Source organism: Ranitomeya variabilis, chromosome 6 (assembly GCF_051348905.1).
Source record: "Ranitomeya variabilis isolate aRanVar5 chromosome 6, aRanVar5.hap1, whole genome shotgun sequence".
Taxonomy (NCBI): Eukaryota; Metazoa; Chordata; class Amphibia; order Anura; family Dendrobatidae; genus Ranitomeya; species Ranitomeya variabilis.
In genome coordinates, this window is record NC_135237.1 from 78,535,639 (window position 1) to 78,558,062 (window position 22,424).

Sequence of the window (22,424 nt, forward strand, 5' to 3'; positions counted from 1 at the left end):
AAGGCGGGCGGTTCGCCGCAGTATGGAAGACACGAGCAGAGCGTCGAAGCACTCACCGGGCAGGTAGCAGGACCCGAGCCACGTGACTGAGGGGGAGTGGCTGAGGGTGGAGACGGGCGCCGGGGAGCCGGACGGCGCCGGAGAGAAGTCAAACGTGCCGAGGTCAAAACCGGGAGGTCAATGAGGTTCCGGGGGTGAGACAGAAGGATAGTCAGGTGAAAGCCAGAGATCAAGGAGCCAAATCAAGCAATGAAGTACCGAAAGGGACGCGAGGTGAAGAAGTCAGAACAATCAGGCCAGGAGGTGAGAACCAAGGAAAGCAGTCAAACAAACGCAGTATGCACACACACACCAGGGGGGTCAGACACATAGATAGGATGAAAGTATAACTGACAGGGAATGCAGGTTCAGAGTGGGTATAAATATCTCTCCCAGATCCAAAAAGAGGCCAAATACAATTAACCCTGAGAGGGCAGTACATGAACCCTGTCCAAACCATGACAGTACCCCCCTCTTAACGGGGGGCCACTGGACCCCCAGGCTTCTCTGGGTATCTGGCGTGAATGGCCCGCACCAGTCGATCGGCATGCACCAAACTGGCTGGGACCCATGAGCGATCCTCAAGAGAATACCCTTTCCAGTGTATCAGATACTGGAGCTTCTGGCACACTCACCAAGAGTCAATGATGCACCCCACCTCGTACTCCAGCTGGCCCTCTACCAATACTAGTGGAGCATTGGACGAGGAGTCCTCCCTAACTGTCCCCACCAGCTTTAACAGGGACCTGTGGAAAACATCCGAAATTTTAAAAGAGGTGGGCAACTGTAGTCTGTAGGCCACTGGATTGACAGCCTCCACAATTTTGTAAGGACCATTAAACTTGGGGCCCAGCTTCATAGAGGGTATCTTAAGCTTGATATTACGGGTGGATAGTCAGGTGAAAGACGGAGATCAAAGAGCCAAATCAAGCAATGAAGTACCGAAAGGGACGCGAGGTGACAAAGTCAGAACAACCAGGCCAGGAGGTCAGAACCAAGGAAAGCAGTCAAACAAACACAGTATGCACACTCACACCAGGGGGTGAGACACACAGACAGAATGAAAGTATAACTGACTAGTGAATCCATTCACTTTTATACCGCGCAGAGTTGGAAAATCCGCATCAAAATTTTATGGTCAAAATACTCACATACCTAATAATTGTACACACTGTGTAGACGAGTGTTTCTGACTTATTGCCACTCATCAGTTTAGAGCATTATTACTGGCTGCTTTGACTTAACTTTGCACTGATTCGGGGCAGGAACTCAAAACAGTTGACTTGTGTGCCTAATATGAAGGCATGTTCTCACTTCTCCCATTTTTTATCATGGAGCATAGCCTGTAGGTAAGTCTCCATGCAGCCACTTAATCTCTTCAGTGATTAACTATACCATGTACCTTTAAAATTAAAATTATGCTCTCACTCTACAAGTGGAAGCGTTTTTAAATTCGAGCAGACTGTAGAAATAAACTCTCAGCAATTCCTTTCGTTTAATTTCACCTTTTGTTGCTGATGAACTTAAATTGGATGCAAAAATCAAAACCCTGTCATGGGCAGCCCAATCTCCAGACCTGAACTCCGTTGAAAACCTCTGGAATGTAATCAAGAGGATGATGAATAGTCACAAGCCATCAAACAAAGAAGAACTGCTTCAATTTTTGCGCCAGGAGCAGTGTGAAAGACTGGTGGAAAGCATGCCAAGACGCATGAAAGCTGTGATTAACAATCATGGTTATTCCACAAAATATTGATTTCTGAACTCTTCCTGAGTTAAACATTAGTATTGTTGTTTCTAAATGATTATGAACTTATTTTCTTTGCATTATTTGGAAATTCTGAGACATGTTGTCAGAAGTTTATAGAATAAATGAAAAATTAATATTTTACTAAAAAATATACCTGTAAAGAGAAAAATCAGACAAACTGAACATTTTGCAGTGGTCTCTTAATTTTTGCCAGAGCTGTATATCTTATAGGTACAATTCATAGAAGGTTTTACACTTTACATTTCTGGCATAAAAAGCTTTGTGAAGTGGCAAAATTGTGACTTAAGTTGTGGCTCTCCTAAAATTTTTCGACTTTTGGTGTTCATGCAATTTTTGTCCATGGCTGATATAGTGGGCATACCTGCAATGGATGCATGTCAACTCTCACTTGTCAAATTCATAATGAGCAGCGGTGTTCTCTATGTCACAAATCTTACTCCAGCCTCCGACTTGAGTAAGATTTGTGGCGAGTTGTACACGGAGGTGTGTAGAACAAATGACAAAATGACATATCCAATGCAAAAAAAGAGGTGGACAGGCTCATCCAGTAATAAAAAATCTTCACGCTTTATTCCAAATGCATATCTTTCAAAATCCATACAAGGATGATGTGGAGGAACCACATATTGCATACCTCTATGACTAAGGGCGCAGTAGGCGCCAGAAACGCGTCAGAGCGGTTCCTACACCACATCATCCTTGTATGGATTTTGAAAGATATGTATTTGGAATAAAGCTTGAAGATTTTTTATTATTGGATATGCCTGTCCACCTCTTATTTGCACTGGATATTTGCATTGGATATTTCTGGTCGGTCAGCAGCATTGGAATAGCTTATGCATTCACTTGTAGTCAATCTCCACACAGCCAGCCTGAATGACACCTGCAGCTTGTACTTGGCAGTATAAGATCTCAGCAGGAAGGAGGGACACTGAGGAGCTGTGAGTCAGGCTAGATATGCAGAGAACAAGTTCAAATTTCCTTAGATAATACAGCTATCTTGACATGGATTTTCAAAGCAAATACAACATCCTTATCAAGTCTAAGATATCTATGTTGTAATATATGCATTTTGCATTTTGAAATCAAGTGATAAATCTGCTTTAAGCAACAAGCTAGATAAAAGATGCAGACAGAGCTGTGAACGGAACATGATTACTACTCTTGTTATTTGAGAATTGAACTATTCTACAGATACCAATGCAGTATACACAAAACCCTCAGTGACATATTCAATATCAAAAAATAGGACTGCAAGTAGCCCATTAAAGAGAAAAGGGCGAACACCCACTCCAGGAAGCATGCATGAAAGGAGAAAGGGAGCACTCAAGTGTAACTAATAAAAAACATATTTTATTAGTGGTTCAGTAAAAAAGTATATGTTCAACGTAACAATCAAAAATGTACAACATGAGACAACAGCAAGATGAAAACAGAAAGAAAAGGGTACCAGCGATTGCAACTGCCCAAGTGTGCATAAAGAGTTTTACTGTATAAAGTGCCGATGCAATAGTAATTAGGATGGTAAGAGGACCCCTCAAAACAAGTATCAAACGATCACATGGATCAAAAATTAGTCACAAAAAGGGGCAGAACTTACCAAGGGCAGAGGTAGAAGGACCCTGGGCCAGGTGTGGAGGACCCCGACACGTGTTTCACGTGTCAAATGCACTGCTTTATCAAAGGGAATGTGTAGATATTGCAAACAGGACCTTTTATGGCCATGTAACTCGACATGTGATGCATAAAGAACCAATATTAATGGTTTGTGCGGCACATGTGCACCGTTCGTCCCAGGTCCCGGCAGATACATCGGAGCGTCAAGCATTACTATGCATGCGTGGGGAGGGGCAAAGATCCCCAGGCATGCGAGAAAGGCCAGGAGATGCGCCGATGCACGCTGGGGACCGTGAGTGGCAGCCTGCATGTGCACAACCACTAGATCACCAACGAGATGTCTATTAAGAGAGGAATGTACCCATAAGGTGACAATTGTAGAAAATGTCATAACAGAAAGACTTAATACTGAAATACATAACCAAAAAAAGTTGATCATGGACAGACTGAGTCACCAATGGAATATGCAAGCAAAAGCAATTATACCACTAAAGACTCGAACATATAACAGTCACTTCAAGAGAAACATGTATCTATATCATAAATAATTACATGTATAACCAAAAGTGGTATAATAGGCAAACAAAAAAAGGTGACAAGTTGAAAGGCGAGTCTGTCGATCGCACAAGGGATGCAGAAGGATGAGGAAAATCATAAAGTCCCACTGCAAAATTAAAACATGAAAATTGCAACAATTAAAAACACAAACAAAACACCCGGACAAAGGGTGTGAAGGGTAGCAAAAAAAAAAAGGATTTATTATATATACATACATAGAAAGATCCTACACTAAGATTACATCATAGGAAGAATGAAAATGTCAATGATTCAATTAAACCCCTAGGGGTCATGGTATCTAATGTTACAATCCAATTGTCTTCTACCTGGCAAAAATCCTTTTATAATCCCCACCTCTGATACCCAAATGGATATCATCAATCTCTCTGACCTTGAGGGTAGTTGGCTCGCTATTATGGTATTGTCTAAAATGGCATGGGATTGTTTTAAGAAGGGACAAGTCGGTCACTGACTTGGCCGCACAAATGTCCCGCACATGCTCACGCACGCGCATTCTCAACTCTCTAGACGTAAGACCTATGTAGATTTTAGAGCAGCCACATGTAACATAATAGATCTCATTTGTACTACTACATGATATTCGATGTCTAATGTCAAACTGTTTTTTACCATCGGAAGACAGAATGTGGTGCAGCGCAGGACATTTGTGCAGGCAAGACAGTGACCGCATGGTATAAATCCAGGTATAGGACCCATAGATACAAAAGTTTAAGTGGGGTGGGAATATAGTAACTTCTCACTAAAAGATCATTAAGTTTTTTGGACCTCCTAGCAGTCATAGAAGGACAGTCACCAAGAGTTGTTCCCAAGGAGGGCTCGACACTCAAAATAGACCAATGTTTCTTTAAGACCTGCCTCATATCCTCCCATCCATGATTGAATGTGGAAATAAATCTTATCGGCCCGTCATTGGTAGTACGTGATCGGGCCTTGGAAAATTTAAGGAGATCGCTGCGTGGAGTAGCCCTACCTCTCAGATAACCATGTTTTATGCACCTGTTGGAATAACCACGTGCGACAAAACGTGCTTTTAAATCAGAGGATTGTGCTTCAAATTTGGCATCAGATGAGCAAATCCTCCTCATCCGTAGGAACTGTCCCACCGGGACGTCCCTAATGGTGGATGGATTGTGAGCTGAGGACGCGTGAATCAATGCGTTAATGGACGTCGGTTTACGATAGACTTCAGTCTGGATCCGACCTGTATTGTCGACCTCCAGACTGACATCCAAAAAGTGAATTTTTCCAGGATTGAAAGTATAGGTAAGATGGATGTTCAATGAGTTCTGATTCAGCGTCCTCATAAACTCCTCGAGCTGGCGCACCGTCCCGTCCCACAAAAAGAAAATATCATCTATGTATCTGTACCAGCACAGCACATGGGAGGCAGCTGGCGAGCCCTCGTCGCCAAAGAGGGATCTCTCCCAGGAGCCTAAGAAGAGATTGGCATACGAGGGCGCACAGGCCGTGCCACGTTTCTGTAAATAAAAATGATCTTTATAAACCAAAAAGTTGTGGGTAAGGACATAGTGCAACAGCCTGAGGATGAATTCACGTAAAGGGCCATCACAGTCAGAGGCCCCCAGGAAGAGGCGAACTGCATCAAGGCCATGACAGTGATCAATACAGGTATAAAGGCTCTCCATGACAGCAGTCACCAACAGAGTGTCATGATCCACAAAAATGCCATCAACCCTAGCCAGGGCGTCCGTAGAGTCACGTATATAAGATGGCAGAGTTTCTACCAAAGGTTTTAGGTAAAAGTCAATACATTGGCAAATTGGGTCACAAAGGCCCCCAATGCCAGACACTATAGTGACCATAGCGCCAGTCCCCTGATGATACAATGTTTCAGGGGCAGCTTAAGAGTTAGGAGAGTGATCGCAGCCCCTTGATGACAATCTGTTTCAGGTTCCATTTTTATTTAACGTAAATTGAAAAAGTGCCTAATTTATAGAAATAGATAGTTAGACATTAAGTATTGTATAAATGTAGAAAAAGTACACAGCACTGCTACACCTGCGTGTTCCCCGCCTCCACAAGTTAGTGCCACAGCTTTAATGCCGCTGCTCTGCCATATATGCCTGGTGCTGGACACTGGGTGCACATTAACAGTAGAATGTATGAATCCAATAGAAGGAAAAACAGGAGTGCACTCAGAGGTCTCTCATGCGATAGTCCTTTATTTAGAACATGTGCAGGCAAACTTGGGGAGAACGTGGACAAAAGACGGCCGTTTCGCGCTGCCGCGCTTCTACGGGACCCGTAGAAGCGCGGCAGCGCGAAACGGCCGTCGTCTTTTGTCCACGTTCTCCCCAAGTTTGCCTGCACATGTTCTAAATAAAGGACTATCGCTTGAGAGACCGGTGAGTGCACTCCTGTTTTTTCTTCGATTGGATTCAGACATTAAGTATTAGTTTGGTATTAGATATCAGACAACTCCTTTAAGTTCCTTGAAAAAGGAAGTAGAGCAGGGAAACCTTTGCTCCCAGCTGGGTGTCTCCTGGGTAAACATTCCACAGATAACTGAGGCAACTGCTTCTCATTTATTGTCTGACGCAAGGGAAAAGACATAAACTGTATCAAATCACATGGAAGCACTTATCTAAAGCTCTGCTGGTTTCCTAACCTTTAAACTAATTTAAATAATAAATTAATATATTATTCTGTGTGAATATATGCTAATTTGTTATGTTTATTTATTGTATGACAGAATTTTGTTTTTTTATGTCTCTCCATAAAGAGTTAATAAGTTTTATGTATTAGAAAACATGCCATTGACAAATACAGCTCATCCCAGAAAAAAAAGCCCTAATTCAGCGGTGCTGATGAAACAAAAAACTCTTGGCCACTAAGGCCAAAAATAGGCCTGGTCCTAAAAGGGGTTAATGCTGCTTAAAATAAACTTCGGGCTTTTTCTATAACTCTAAAGCATTTATTTGAAACCTCTCTCAAATGGAATATCTGAGGTTTAGTGTTTATTTCTATGGCAATATAGCCAATGTAATTTTTCACCCAGCCTTAAAGTCTTATCAGCAAATGTTTGGGTCAGGAGTTCTGTGATAAGGCTAGGAGTTGCTGCGGTAAGGCTAGAAGTTGCTGTACTAAAGCTAGGAGTTGCTGCGGTAAGGCTAGAAGTAGCTGCGCTAAGGCTAGATGTTGCTGCGGTAAGGCTAGGAGTTGCTGCGGTATGGCTAGGAGTTGCTGCGGTAAGGCTAGGAGTTGCTGCGGTATGGCTAGAAGTTGCTGCGGTATGGCTAGAAGTTGCTGCGGTAAGGCTAGGAGCTGCTGCGCTAAGGCTAGAAGCTGCTGCGGTAAGGCTAGGAGTTGCTGCGGTATGGCTAGGAGTTGCTGCGGTAAGGCTAGGAGTTGCTGCGGTAAAGCCAGGAGTTGCTGCGGTATGGCTAGGAGTTGCTGCGGTAAAGCTAGAAGTTGCTGCGGTAAAGCTAGGAGTTGCTGCGGTATGGCTAGGAGTTGCTGCGGTAAAGCTAGAAGTTGCTGCGGTAAAGCTAGGAGTTGCTGCGGTATGGCTAGGAGTTGCTGCGGTAAAGCTAGAAGTTGCTGCGGTATGGCTAGGAGTTGCTGCGGTATGGCTAGGAGTTGCTGCGGTAAGGCTAGGAGTTGCTGCGGTATGGCTAGGAGTTGCGGTATGGCTAGGAGTTGCTGCGGTATGGCTAGGAGTTGGTGCGGTAAAGCTAGAAGTTGCTGCGGTATGGCTAGGAGTTGCTGCGGTAAGGCTAGGAGTTGCTGCGGTATGGCTAGGAGTTGCTGCGGTAAGGCTAGGAGTTGCTGCGGTAAGGCTAGGAGTTGCTGCGGTAAGGCTAGGAGTTACTGCAGTAAGGCTAGGAGTTACTGCAGTAAGGCTAGGAGTTGTTGCGGTAAGGCTAGGAGTTGCTGCGGTATGGCTAGGAGTTACTGCAGTAAGGCTAGGAGTTACTGCAGTAAGGCTAGGAGTTGTTGCGGTAAGGCTAGGAGTTGCTGCGGTATGGCTAGGAGTTGCTGCGGTATGGGTAGGAGTTGCTGCGGTATGGCTAGGAGTTGCTGCGATAAGGCTAGGAGTTGCTGCGGTAAGGCTAGGAGTTGCTGCCATTAGGCTAGGAGTTGTTGCGGTAAGGCTAGGAGTTTCTGCGGTAAGGCTAGGAGATGCAGTTGTAAAAGGAATCATAAAATGTGTCTGCTATACAGCCATGTGAATAACCTCAGAGTCAAATCCATCAAACAGACCAGAATCTGACTGTTTTTACTGTCAAAATCCCGCAGATCGAAGAGAAGCAGAAATAAGTGGCTCCATGGTTCCTGATATGAAAATTGATTACTTTTTTTAACTTTATTTTTTACTGGTTGGAGAAAGATCTGTAACTCGACCCCCCCCATTATACCTCTATTATGTGTCATTTATAATGCTGGTGCCTTCTCATGTGGCAGTATGGCGGTGGACCCCAGAGCACTAGCACCTTGGTGCAGTTATTGCCTCTGCATCCCCTACTGCTCAGCTGGTGTTACAGGTCTGGACTATTTGGAGAATTTATCTAAATCCCAGACAACGAATTTAATGCAGAAATATTGTTCTGCAATATTTTCTTTTGACACCAAATAATGAATAATACAAAATTAATTTATAATTATACATGCACTAAAAGTGTCAAAGTGAATCTGACCAGCCAGAGCAGGCTGTAATACAGATCTAAGTACACAGGATATGTCGCAACCTGGAAGGTTCATAAACAATATAAACATTCTTCTGCAGAATCATTATTACAGTATATAGAATAATTATATGTGCACACAAATATTATAGCTATCAGCAACAGCCATTTTGTTCTTTCTTGTGCTGGATTGGTGCCACCTGCTGGTTGCTGCCTGAGTTTCTGACTTATCGTATAGGTTGTGTAGCCTTATTTGCGAGTCAATATGATAGAATAAACAAATCCATTTCCTTTAAAATATTATAAATCAGCAAAAGTGAATTCCAAATGTAACAATCTGATAGATCCTAATGTGCAAAAAAATCACTACACCAATTTTCAAATGTTAAATACATAAATTTGGCAAAAGTAAGTGATGTTTCCTCTTTGGAAACACAGGGTCCAATAAATTAAGAAATTGAGCAGTCACCCCTGGATCTATTCATGTGGTGCGTGAGGGGGTCTCACTGGCGCTCTGCCACATAAGGACACATACGTATTAAAATGAGGCATGGTAGATGGTCCTGCTATCAATTTTTATATTGGGCCCAGGAGTATAAACTGCTCAACTTTAGGAACAATAAATATGGAATATGCACGAATAAATAAAATAAATATCCCAACACATACTTTCTTAAATCCTTTTAATCCAATGCGTCTCATATGGCATTTAAAACCAAGACACAGTGTATATAATAAAATGTTCTTTAGGTCTCTCAGCCATGTTCCTCTCCTTCTCGTCAATGTCCTGTGTGCGGCTGTAAGACCTTTGGCTGCAGCAGGAGCCTCCCCCCACTGCTGAAGTGTTAAAATCAGGGCTGTGGAGTCTGTAAGCCAAACCACCGACTCCAGTGCCTCAATGTCCCTGTACGTAAAGAGCATCACAGATTCAGCTCAACTAAAGGCCGAGATCCTTAGATCAGGAACAGACATTTATTACACATTTCATAACTTTTCCAAATTCTTATGAAAACATTTACAGCACATCCTGCATCGATCCATTTTATTCCAACTCCACCAAAATGGACACCGACTTCGACTCTCCGACTCCGACTCCACAGCTCTGGTTAAAATATTGTTGTGTCCTACCTTCTTGACTAATCCCTGCACATCATCCAGTTCCATCTAAACAATAAGCTGGTCAGGAGGACTTTACCCCTGTGTCCTGCAGGATATTTTCAAGAATATTTTTTTTTAAAACAGGCAGAATAATCGTCAGATGTATCTTTTATCATTCATTACTAGTCTTTGGTGTTCCATTTAAAACAGCGAATTGAGAGTATTACTTCCAGTACTTATTTCAGCTAGCTTTCCGTGTCAGGCACCGTAATTGTAGAATATCTTCACATTTTTACAGGTGTTTACTTTCTGAGGGATTTGGAAGTTGATTCTTCTTCAAAGAAATTTGTGATGTTCATTTTAAATTCTGGTCACGTAGCCGTCAAGGCCCAGACAGGACATGTTCACCGTGTTCCCTGAGTGTTTTTCTTTCAGTTATGCAGTCATTCTAATTCTGGGGAATCCCCATGTAACAGAACCATTCTTGTTTTGGCTTTCAGCCCAGCTTTTTCTACGCCGGTTCCAGGAAGAAAAGGTCAACTCAAAGACAGCATCGATTGTTTAGGTAAAGAAGCTCACCAAAGTTAGAAAAGTGTCACCAGCCGTGAGTCTTATCCCTCTGCTTCAGTGTTAAGAGTTCACATATTGCACTTTTGTTCAGTATGATGTCATGATTCCGCTCCTAAAGAATGGAGGGTGATAGTCTAGACTAGTCGAATCCCCGAAGAAACGTTTTGAAGGTATCTGTCATGAACACGGGGTTTCTTAAAAGGGCTTTTAGGTTAATAATACTTAAAGTGATTTTATCATTAAGGCTACTTTAACACATCAGTTTTTTTGTTTCAGGCAGAATCCGGCAAATTAGTGAAAAACTGATGCGACGGATCAGTTTTTCTGCTGGATCCGGTTTTTGTTTTTTAACCCTGGGATAACTTCCTGTTCCGGGGTGGTGGAGAGAGAGCTATGTATGGAGAATGCATGTAAAACCAGATTCATCATTTCACATGTCAGTTTCATCCGTTTATTGCTGGAACCGTCGCTTGGCGTTCCTATTAACGTTTTCTCCAGCCGCCAGAAAACTAATTTTAGACGGATCCTGCAAAAAAACAGATGAAACGTGTGGCCATCAGGCGCAATCCGGCGCTAATACAACTCTATGAGAAAAAAACGGATTTGGCAGAAAAAAATGGATCCCTTTTTTCAAAACTCACCGGATTATGCTTGACGGCAAAAACCTGATGTGTGAAAGTAGCCTAACATTTGCCAAAAGGCAAGCAGAGGTACGGCAGGTTAGGGAATTGTAAAACCTTTCCGAGGATAAAGGTTTCTTCACTTTCTGGAGCTTTCTTGCTTTGAAATTCGTATTTTATTTCTATGCAAATTGGCTTTACAAGTGCGCTGGTGGGCATATGAGTGCGCTGGTGGGCATATGAGTGCGCTGGTGGGCATATGAGAGTATTGTTGGGCATATGAGTGTATTGGTGGGCATGTGAGTGCGCTGGTGGTCATATGAGTGCGCTGGTGGGCATATGAGTGCGCTGGTGGGCATATGAGAGTATTGTTGGGCATATGAGTGTATTGGTGGGCATGTGAGTGCGCTGGTGGTCATATGAGTGCGCTGGTGGGCATATGAGTGTATTGGTGGGCATATGAGTGTGCTGGTGGGCATATGAGTGTGCTGGTGGGCATGAGTGTATTGGTGGGCATATGAGTGCACTGGTGGGCATATGAGTGTATTGGTGGGCATATGAGTGCACTGGTGGGCATATGAGTGCACTGGTGGTCATATGAGTGCACTGGTGGGCATATGAGTGCACTGGTGGTCATATGAGTGCACTGGTGGGCATATGAGTGCGCTGGTGGGCATATGAGTATTGGTGGGCATATCAGTGTATTGGTGGGCATATGAGTGCATCGGTGGGCATATGAGTGCATCGTTGGGCATATGAGTGCACCGGTGGGCATATGAGTGCACCGGTGGGCATGTGAGTGCACTGGTGGGCATATGAGTGTATTGTTGGGCATATGAGTGTGCTGGTGGGCATATGAGTGCACTGGTGGCATATGAGTGTATTGGTGGGCATATGAGTGCACTGGTGGGCATATGAGTGCACCGGTGGGCATATGAGTGCACCAGTGGGCATATGAGTACGCTGGTGGGCATATGAGTGCACTGGTGGGCATATGAGTGCACTGGTGGGCATATAAGAGTATTGGTGGGCATATGAGTGTATTGGGGGGCATATGAGTGTATTGGTGGGCATATGAGTGCACTGGTGGGCATATGAGTGTATTGGTTGGCATATGAGTGCACTGGTAAGCATATGAGTGCACTGGTGGGCATATGAGTGCACCGGTGGGCATATGAGTGCACCGGTGGGCATATGAGTGCACCGGTGGGCATATGAGTGCACCGGTGGGCATATGAGTGTGCTGGTGGTCATATGAGTGTGTTGGTGGTCATATGAGTGTGTTGGTGGGCATATGAGTGCACCGATGGGCATATGAGTGCGCTGGTGGGCATATGAGTGTATTGGTGGGCATATGAGTGCACTGGTGGGCATATGAGTGCACTGGTGGGCATATGAGTGTATTGGTGGGCATATGAGTGTACTGGTGGGCATATGAGTGCACTTTAAGGTATTGGCTCATTTTCACGTCTCATCGCTCGAGCTGCCATCATTTATTGATTAACAGTGGAAAGCAGAGGTGGCATAATGCAGCAAAGCCTCTGTCTCTGCTGTCAGTCATGAAGCAGGGACAGTGTTGGCGGGGAGAGACCAGATACAAGTTTATTCTCAGTGAATGCGACCTTTTATCTTCACATTTTAAATGGAATCTGCCAGGCAATTTATACTGCCCAAATTGCAAGCAGAATAAATTGCAGCCTGGCCGCATGATTGCAGGCTGGTATATTATTCTCTAAAAAGTTCCTTTCAGAGAAAATGTACTCTGAAGATCCGTCCGGGCCATAGCCAAAGATGAGACTAGTCCAGCACCAATGGTACTCTTCCCAGCGCTGTTCAAGGTGATTGACTGGTCTATTCCTGTGAATACATAAGGGAGAGAACTGTCAATTACATGCCATGCCCTGGGGGTGGCGCTGGACTAGTTTGCTCTCTGGCTATGGTCGCAAGCTGGATCTTCAAAGTATATAAGTACAGTATATTTTCTTTTAAATGTCAGAGCGTTGTGCAGCCCACGGTTTGTGAATCGAGAATCACCTGACAAGTTCACCTTTAAAGGGAATACCGTTACATGGCCGATCCTTTCCTCCATTACTCAGAAATCAGCATTTGTATTGATATGCAAATGAGGATGAAGATCTGAAGCCTCTGTCTCTCCAGCTCTATTCCCCAGCACTGCTTCCTCCTGCTTGACTGAGATTCCCTTTGTGTGAAGACACACTACCTAGAGGCTGTCAGATCTTGTCATCCCCAAACAGTACCTTTAGCCAGTTACTGTAAAACCCTTAGGTAACTGTCAGCTGATTTGGTGATGTAGTTGATGGTTCGACCTGCAGCTATTTCACTTGACTTTCCCATTCACAGGAGCCCTCTCTCTTTAATAAATGGATCAGCAGTCCAAAATCAGGATTGTTGGATCCTTATCTCCACTGACATCATATGTTGGGGGAGAGTCAAGAGGTCCCCAAACATTTTAGACTGTTGATCAACTCGGTCAAAATCATCAGGTTATGACGATATTCGTTTAATGTGTTTAAGGGCCTTTAAATTGCAGTATTTGTATGTCAGCTTTTCACTGCTGAAATAGTGGTCATGATTGCATTCACTTAAAGGGAATCTGGCAGCAGGTTTTTGCTACTTAATCTGAGAGCAGCATAATATAGGGCACGAGACCCTGATTCCAGGGATGTGTCACTTAGTAGGATGTGTTCTGTAGTTTCAATATAGTCAATGTTTTAGTAGCAGAAGATTATCACATCCTGACTAGGTCTCGCCTGCACAGCAGTCCGGCTAATCTGTATAACTCCTCCCCCACTACTTATTGGCAGCTTGCTGACCATGCACAGTGTACACAGGAAGCTGCCAATCATGGGTGTGGGCGGGGTTATACAGGTCTCAGCATTCTGACCACTGCTACATACATCCACAACAGATAAAAGATGGATTATCATAACTACAGAAAGCTTCCCAGTAAGTGACACATCGGAATTAGGCTCTCTTGTCCTATGTTATGCTGCTGTCAGAATAGGTGGCAAAAACCTGTTGACAGATTCCCTTTAAAGTATTTGCTCAACTGCAGTGATGAGTTTTATGGTCGTTCGGTACTATGTTGAATGGTTAAGGCAATTCACAAAAATAAGCCTGTATAACAATGTAGAGTAGTATGACAATGTATTTTTGTCAGGCAGATCAGCACTTTCAATGGGTATTTAGCAGGTTTGATAACTCTATTAGTTCAGTATTACAAGAAGTAAAGGACCATTTACAGATATATGTACAATGCAATGATAAAAATCACCCCGCCCCTTCCTTCAAATATTTTATATCAGAACATATTTGTTGAAATGATTGCTGATCTATAAACTAAATAGCAAGCACAAATACCTCAGTGACATTCTAATGCCATAAGTAGGGCTATGAGTAAGCCTTTTAAGAAGAAACAAACTGGATACCCACTCAAACATATATATATGTGTATATATAATATATGTATATATATATATATATATATATATATATATATATATATATATATATATATATATATATATATATATATATATATATATATATATATATATATAATCAGGAGAAACAAGAGTAACCAGGTACACTAAGTAAAAATATATTTTATTGAAGGTTCAAAAATATACCAAATAACCACGAATTATCACCAAAAACAACCATAAAAAATGACACATCAACAGAAAAAGAGACAAAAAAAGCCAGGGGGCCACTAATTGCAACTGCCCGATTGTTAATAACCACTAGTATTAGTCTAAAGTGCTTGTGCAATAATATGGAGCATGGTAAGAGAACTCCTCCAACAAGGGATATTCAAGTCACTATATCCAGTCAAAAAAACCCTAATGAAGGAGAGAACTCACCACGGGCACAAGCAGGGAGACCCCAGGCCGGTGTTACATGACCCCGACGCGCGTTTCGCGTGTTCAATCCACCGCTTTATCAAGGGAAAACTAATGTTGAACTGTATAAGGGAAACCTGCATTAGTTATAAAGGTTGTATAGTTCAGAAAACTGGAATTTTGAGTGCAAGAGTTATACTGGCCAGTAGCATTTGTCACCTATATACTACATCACAGCTGGGGGGTTTAAAGGGGTTCTCCGGGAATAGAAAAAATAAATAAACGACTAAAGGAAATTACATTTTAAATAAATACATTTAATTAGCAAATTATACTCATTTTGTCTAGGGAGGTAGTTACTATAGCATTAAAATAGCTGCTATCTTGATTTACTGACTGAAACCTGGTTTAATCTTAGAACAGATGCCTGAAAGCATGTGCAGCAGGACAGGAGTGTGAACAGCCTATTCTTACCTTAACCCTCCTGATATCTCCAGGTATTAGATCAGAACAACAGGGTGGACAGCAGTGTGAACAGCAACTTCTTACCTCTGCGTTATCTCCAGTATTAGATAAGATAGACATGATGGACAGCAGTGTGAGCAGCGTCTTCTTACTCCAGCACCCTGGTATCTCCAGTATTAGATCATATACACAGAGGGGACAGCAGTGTGATCAGACTCTTCTTAAGGTACCGTCACACTAAGCAACGTCGCCAGCGATCTGTGACGTTGCAGCGTCCTAGGGAGCGATATCGCTGTATTTGACACGCAGCAGCGATCAGAATCCCGCTGTGAAATTGCTGGTCGCTGCTAGAAGGTCTGCACATTATTTGGTCGCTAGGTCGCCGTGTATCGCCGTGTTTGACAGCAAAAGCAACCATACCAGCGATATTTTACACTGGTAACCAGGGTAAACATCGGGTTACTAAGCGCAGGGCCGCGCTTAGTAACCCGATGTTTACCCTGGTTACCAGCGTAAAATGTAAAAAAACAAACAGTACATGCTCACCTGCGCGTCCCCCAGCCTCTGCTTCCTGACTCTTACTGATCGCCGGCCCTAAACTGAAAGTGAAAGCACAGCGGTGACGTCACCGCTGTGCTGTTAGGGCCGGAGCTCAGTCAGCGTCAGGAAGCAGAGGCTGGGGGACGCGCTGGTGAGTATGTACTGTTTGTTTTTTTAACTTTTACGCTGGTAACCAGGGTAAACATCGGGTTACTAAGCGCGGCCCTGCGCTTAGCAACCCGATGTTTACCCTGGTTACCCGGGGGCCTCGGCATCGTTGGTCGCTGGAGAGCGGTCTGTGTGACAGCTCTCCAGCGACCAAACAGCGACGCTGCAGCGATCGGCATCGCTGTCGCTATCGCTGCAGCGTCGCTTAATGTGACGGTACCTTTACCTCCACACTCCTGGTAACTCTAGTATTAGATCAGATAGACAAGTTGGACAGCAGTGTGGGCAGCCTCTTCTTACCTCACACCCTGGTATCTCCAGTATTAGATCAGATAGACATGATGGACAGCAGTGTGGGCAGCCTCTTCTTACCTCCGCACCCTGGTATCTCCATAATTAGATCAGAGAGACAGGGTGGACAGCAGTGTGAGCAGCCTCTTCTTACCTCTGCACTCCTGATATCTCCAGTATTAGATCAGATAGACAGTGTGGACAGCAGTGTGAGCAGCCTCTTCTTACCTCAGCACCTCTGGTATCTGCAGTATTAGATCAGAGAGACGGGGTGGACAGCAGTGTGAGCAGCCTCTTCTTACCTCCGCACTCCTGATATTTCCAGTATTAGATTAGATAGACATGGTGGACAGCAGTATGAGCAGCCTCTCTTACCTCCACACCCTGGTATCTCCAGTACTATATCAGAGAGACAGAATGGACAGCAGTGTGAGCAGCCTCTTCTTGCCTCAGCACCCCTGGTGTCTACAGTATTAGATCAGATAGACAGGATGGATAGCAGTGTGAGCAGCCTCTTCTTACCTCAGCACCCCTGGTATCTGCAGTATTAGATCAGATAGGATGGACAGCAGTGTGAGTAGCCTCTTCTTACCTCCGCACCTCTGGTATCTGCAGTATTAGATCAGATAGACAGGATGGACAGCAGTGTGAGCAGCCTCTTCATACCTCCGCACCTCTGGTATCTGCAGTATTAGATCAGATAGACAGAATGGACAGCAGTGTAAGCAGCCTCTTCTTACCTCAGCACCTCTGGTATCTGTAGTATTAGATCAGATAGACAGGGTGGACAGCAGTGTGAGCAGCTTCTTCTTACGTCGGCACCCCTGTAATCTCCAGTATTATGTCACATGTCCCTATACGCGTATGTAAGGTGTGGTCCTACCAACATTATAGGATAGCCTACTGTTTACTGTTAGTATAACAATACAGCTGCCATTTTATTGTACTACAGTAATTAGCTTCATAGACAAAATGAGTGTGATTTGGTAATTAAAGATATGTAGTAGACATGGTGCAAATAAATTTGCAGAATTGAATCCAGCAGCCACATCCATAATCTGTGGCTGTCGGACGTGAGCCCCCAGAGCAGCATCCTTCCTGCCAGTATTCCTGCCTGCTCTTTGGCTTAGCCGACCTAGAGTGACGTCATTGTTTCTCATTACATTATTTTTGGGACGTTACAAGCAAATCTTTATAGCTTATTAGATATTCACTAAGTAGCATGTGGCATCCCCTTGGTAGAAATAAAAAACTGACAAATCGTAACGTGTTTTCAGTAGAACGAAATGCAATAAAAGTTACATATGTATATAAGAAAGTGTAAAATATGTACCGTACTTACTTAATGTTCACCTGCCGTTACTTAATGTTGGTTCTCTATATGTCACAGATTTTGAAATCCCCCTATATGAGAGGTTTGGTAAAGGAGGAACTTTTCCACGACAATTTCATTTTTCGCAGAGTCGGAAGGACTACAGTGACGGTGAGTGTGTGCTGTCATCTTATGGACAGTCTATGGAATTATATTATTCTATAATATTGGGTGGGTAAATTATGGCATCTAATGATCCTTTCTGTACAGGGTGTATGGGATTATGTAGAGCCAGGGTTATCCTGTGTCCTGATGAAAAATATACTAAGGGCAAATCTGAAATCAATAGCAATTATTGATGACTAAAGCAGTGCAATCAGAAGTTTTCTGACATTTACAAGCTCACTGGGTGTTTTGCCTTTTAATTAAAGGTCGTAGAACATTTCCTCGAAGTTACGGTTCACCTGACCATCAGTTCCAGTTTGCTTCCAATAGCAGAAAAAGAAGTATGAAGGGAGACAGCCTGATGCAGTTTGATGATTATTGGAATGTGAGGTGGACCAACTCGGAGCAAAATTTACCGTTCTTACACTCGTCACAGACTGACCTGTGCAACAAATGTAAGCACATGCAATCTAGCCATGGTCGATACTAGTGTTCGGAATATTTGAGCAGGTTTCCATGTAGAGTAAACACTACATCTTTTTCCGGTGCGTGTAACAGTTCAGGAAAAGTGAATGAGATTTCATGCAGGAAAGATATATTTCTTGGTACCGTGTTAGGCAGTAGATAGAAAAATGTTTAGAATTGAGAGTCCTCAGTGGTTGATACCTTTTAATGGCTATCTGAAAAGATGGTAACAAATTGCAGGCTTTCGAGACTACACAGGTCTCTTCATCAGGCAAAGACTAAAGCAAATTCTGAAGAATCACATATTTATACACAACACAGCACAGAACTGTCATTATGGGAGAGTGATAAGTGATAAACAGTTGTGTTCATAAATATTGGAAAGTTCCTAGATTAGGAGTGAATGTTTTGTTGTCCTCTGGTTGGAGTCTGGTTCTGTTATGATGACCCCACAAGGTCTGAAGTGCAAATTCCTTAATTGATGTAAAAAGACATAAATCCATGCGACACATTCATTCCTGCACTAAGTGTGACAAAGGTTGCCATAAATTTATACTTCCAAATTCTTCGGTCTCTCTTAGATTTGAAGCTACCTTTGCATACAAGTAATTTCATGTCCATAATGTTATGATTGGGGAGACAAAAATGTTTGGCCACAGATAAAAGGTGTCAACCACTGAGGACTATCAATTTGAGATTTCATGCAAACTCATGTCCACTGTGCATTTGAAGACACTGCAGAACTTGCACTGTTAACTACAGTGGCTTTTTACACAGAACAAGAAATGAAGTGGGGAAAAAAGCAAAGCATTTACGCTTCGCAGTAGTCTAACTTTGCCGCTTAGATGTGTGCTTAAAAGGGTATTCCTATGTCAGACATGTATGGCAAATACTTGAAAATGCCATGAGATTCAACCTTGGAACATGTACCTGTCTGGAGGATGGGACCCCGTCATACCCTAGGGTCAATGGAGAGGTGGCAGTGCTTGCACACCTCTTTCCATTCACTATTTTCTAAAAAAAATATTCACTAAGTTCTAAAAAATGGCAAAGCAAGCGGGTATAGCAATGATGTGATTATATAATAAGATCATGCACACTGTCATGTCAAAGTACAGATGTAAACACTGCAATATAGCTAAACGTTAATGCACACAGTGATGTCACAGTGCATTGATGGCACAGTACAGAGGTAGTAATCATAGTGATAAAGCTAAACGTAAATGCATACAGTGATGTCACAGTACATTGATGGAACAGTACAGAGGTAGTAAACACGGTGATAAAGCTAAAAGGTAATGCATACAGTGATGGCACAGTACATTGATAGCACAGTACAACATGTACCTGTCTGGAGGATGGGACCCCGTCATACCCTAGGGTCAATGGAGAGGTGGCAGTGCTTGCACACCTCTTTCCATTCACTATTTTCTAAAAAAAATATTCACTAAGTTCTAAAAAATGGCAAAGCAAGCGGGTATAGCAATGATGTGATTATATAATAAGATCATGCACACTGTCATGTCAAAGTACAGATGTAAACACTGCAATATAGCTAAACGTTAATGCACACAGTGATGTCACAGTGCATTGATGGCACAGTACAGAGGTAGTAATCATAGTGATAAAGCTAAACGTAAATGCATACAGTGATGTCACAGTACATTGATGGAACAGTACAGAGGTAGTAAACACGGTGATAAAGCTAAAAGGTAATGCATACAGTGATGGCACAGTACATTGATAGCACAGTACAGCGCATTAATCACTGTGCTAAAGCTAAAAGGTAATGCAAACAGTGATGGCACAGTATAGAGATAGTAATCACTGTGATAAAGCTAAAATGTAGTGCACACAGTGATGGCACAGAACAGAGGTAGTAATTACTGTGATAAAGCTAAAAGGTAATGCACACAATGGTGGCACAGTACAGAGGTAGTAATCACTGTGATAAAGCTAAAGGTAATGCACACAGTGGTGGCACAGTACAGAGGTAGTAATCACTGTGATAAAGCTAAAGGTAATGCACACAGTGGTGGCACAGTACAGAGGTAGTAATCACTGTGATAAAGCTAAAAGGTAATGCACATGGTGATGTCACTGTACATTGATAGCACAGTACAGAGGTAGTAAACACGGTGATAAAGCTAAAATGTAGTGCACACAGTGATGGCACAGTACAGAGGTAGTAAACACGGTGATAAAGCTAATAGGTAATGCACACAGTGATGCCACAGTACACTGATGGCACATGACAGAGATAGTAATCACTGTGATAAAGCTAAAAGGTAATGCACACAGTGATGTCACACTACACGGACAATAAACATAATAATTATGTATTTCAGGGATAATAAACAGATATTATAATGCAGAAAATAATTACTGGTGTGAATACACAGATATCTGTATACAGTACACGATCTGCTATTGGACCCTAATTCATAAAAATGTGTACTACAAAAAATATATTGCATATTTTCATCTAAGTGTTGTAAAGATCATAGATAAATGTGCGCTTTACTAAAATGTGTTCATGATATAAATTTTTGGGAAAAAAATAATTGATGATCCATCATTTGTCATGTATCCCACAAATGTCTCAGTGTTTCCGTTAATCATCTGGTAAATTCATAATATACAATCTGGATAATAATCCCACTTATTCCCTGTAGCCCCGCAGGCTCCGGAGAATTGGAGGCTGGGGAAGCTGCTGGGACGAGGGGCGTTTGGAGAAGTCTACCTGTGTTATGATGTGGACACTGGCAGAGAACTTGCTGTAAAACAGGTGCCGTTTGACCCAGACAGTCAAGAAACAAGTAAGGTAAGATTATGCCACTTAATGGTAATCTGTCAGCTGATTCCTGATGCCCCAAACCAAGGGCCACATGAATTAGAGAGGTGACTAGAACGACTAGTCCAGGAGGCCGATCCCCGGCAGCTGCTCCCCACCATTCTCTCCTAGACTGACAGGTCTCCTATGTGTGTGTATAGGACGAGACCTGTCTGTGGGACTGAGTGAAACCTTCAAGGACATGCATCCGTGACTGGTCATCCTTGTCACCGTCCACCATTGTTTGTTTGCATCCAATATAAACCTTCCATTAGAGGTCTGTTTGCTGGGTATATTCTGAAATTTACCTCTAAAACAAGACTAACTGCTCTATACATTGCCCATAGGCTTCAATGATTAAAAACTGTATCCGCTGCAGTATAGATATTTCATTCTATGGCATTGCTTTGCGATCAACAGATCCCATATTGAAGGAAGATGTAAATGATCTGCCTGTGTAGCTTGTCATGTGTATTGCAGCCTGTTGAGGAGTTTGCAACCAAGATGTGATATTTATTTTGTATAATGAGAAATTTGAGTCTCCAATAAAATTTTAAGTAAGGCTTAATTCACACATCAGAATTTTTTATCAGTATTTCATCAGTATTTGGATGCCAAAACCAGGTGTGACTCCAGATCACAGAACACTTGTAAATCTTACAATTACAGATATATATTAAATACATATGAGATTGAATACAATTGAGTGTGAATACTTTCGCAAGCCACTGTATGTATATTAGAAAAGCATTATCCGCTGGTCATCAAGCAAAATATATTATATTTATTTATATATACTACAGTGGGTATGGAAAGTATTCCGACCTATTTAAATGTTTCCCTCTTTGTTTCATTGCAGCCATTTGGTAAATTCAAAAAAGTTTTATTTTTTTTCTCATTAATGTACACTCTGTACCCCATCTTGACTGAAAAATAACAGAAATGTAGAAATTTTTACAAATGTATTAAAAAAAACCTGAAATATCACATGGTCATAAGTATTCAGACCCTTTGCTCAGACACTCATATTTAAGTCACATGCTGACCATTTCCTTGTGATCCTCCTTGAGATGGTTCTACTCCTTCATTGGAGTCCAGCTGTGTTTAAATAAACTGATAGGACTTGATTTGGAAAGGCAAACACCTGTCTATATAAGACCTCACAACTCACAGTGCATGTCAGACCAAATGGGAATCATGAGGTCAAAGGAACTGGCCAAGTAGCTCAGAGACAAAATTGCGGCAAGGCACAGATCTGGCCAAGGCTACCACAGAATGTCTGCAGTACTCAAGGTTCCTAAGAGCACAGTGGCCTCCATAATCCTTAAATGGAAGAAGTTTGGGACCACCAGAAGTCTTCCTAGACCTAGCCGTCCAGCCAA

At 42.6% G+C, this 22,424-nt stretch overlaps 1 protein-coding gene across 4 annotated transcripts in view; it reads left to right on the plus strand.

Moving 5' to 3' along the window:
- Positions 1 to 22,424, plus strand: part of LOC143781825 (mitogen-activated protein kinase kinase kinase 3-like) — a 155,156-nt gene that overhangs the window by 117,425 nt on the left and 15,307 nt on the right. For all 4 annotated transcript variants that reach the window (XM_077268699.1, XM_077268698.1, XM_077268700.1 and 1 more), the window contains 4 exons: positions 10,251 to 10,315; positions 17,658 to 17,750; positions 18,011 to 18,199; positions 20,885 to 21,033. In XM_077268699.1, the coding sequence (XP_077124814.1) occupies positions 10,251 to 10,315; positions 17,658 to 17,750; positions 18,011 to 18,199; positions 20,885 to 21,033 (496 nt within the window). The remainder of the gene's footprint in view (positions 1 to 10,250; positions 10,316 to 17,657; positions 17,751 to 18,010; positions 18,200 to 20,884; positions 21,034 to 22,424) is intronic.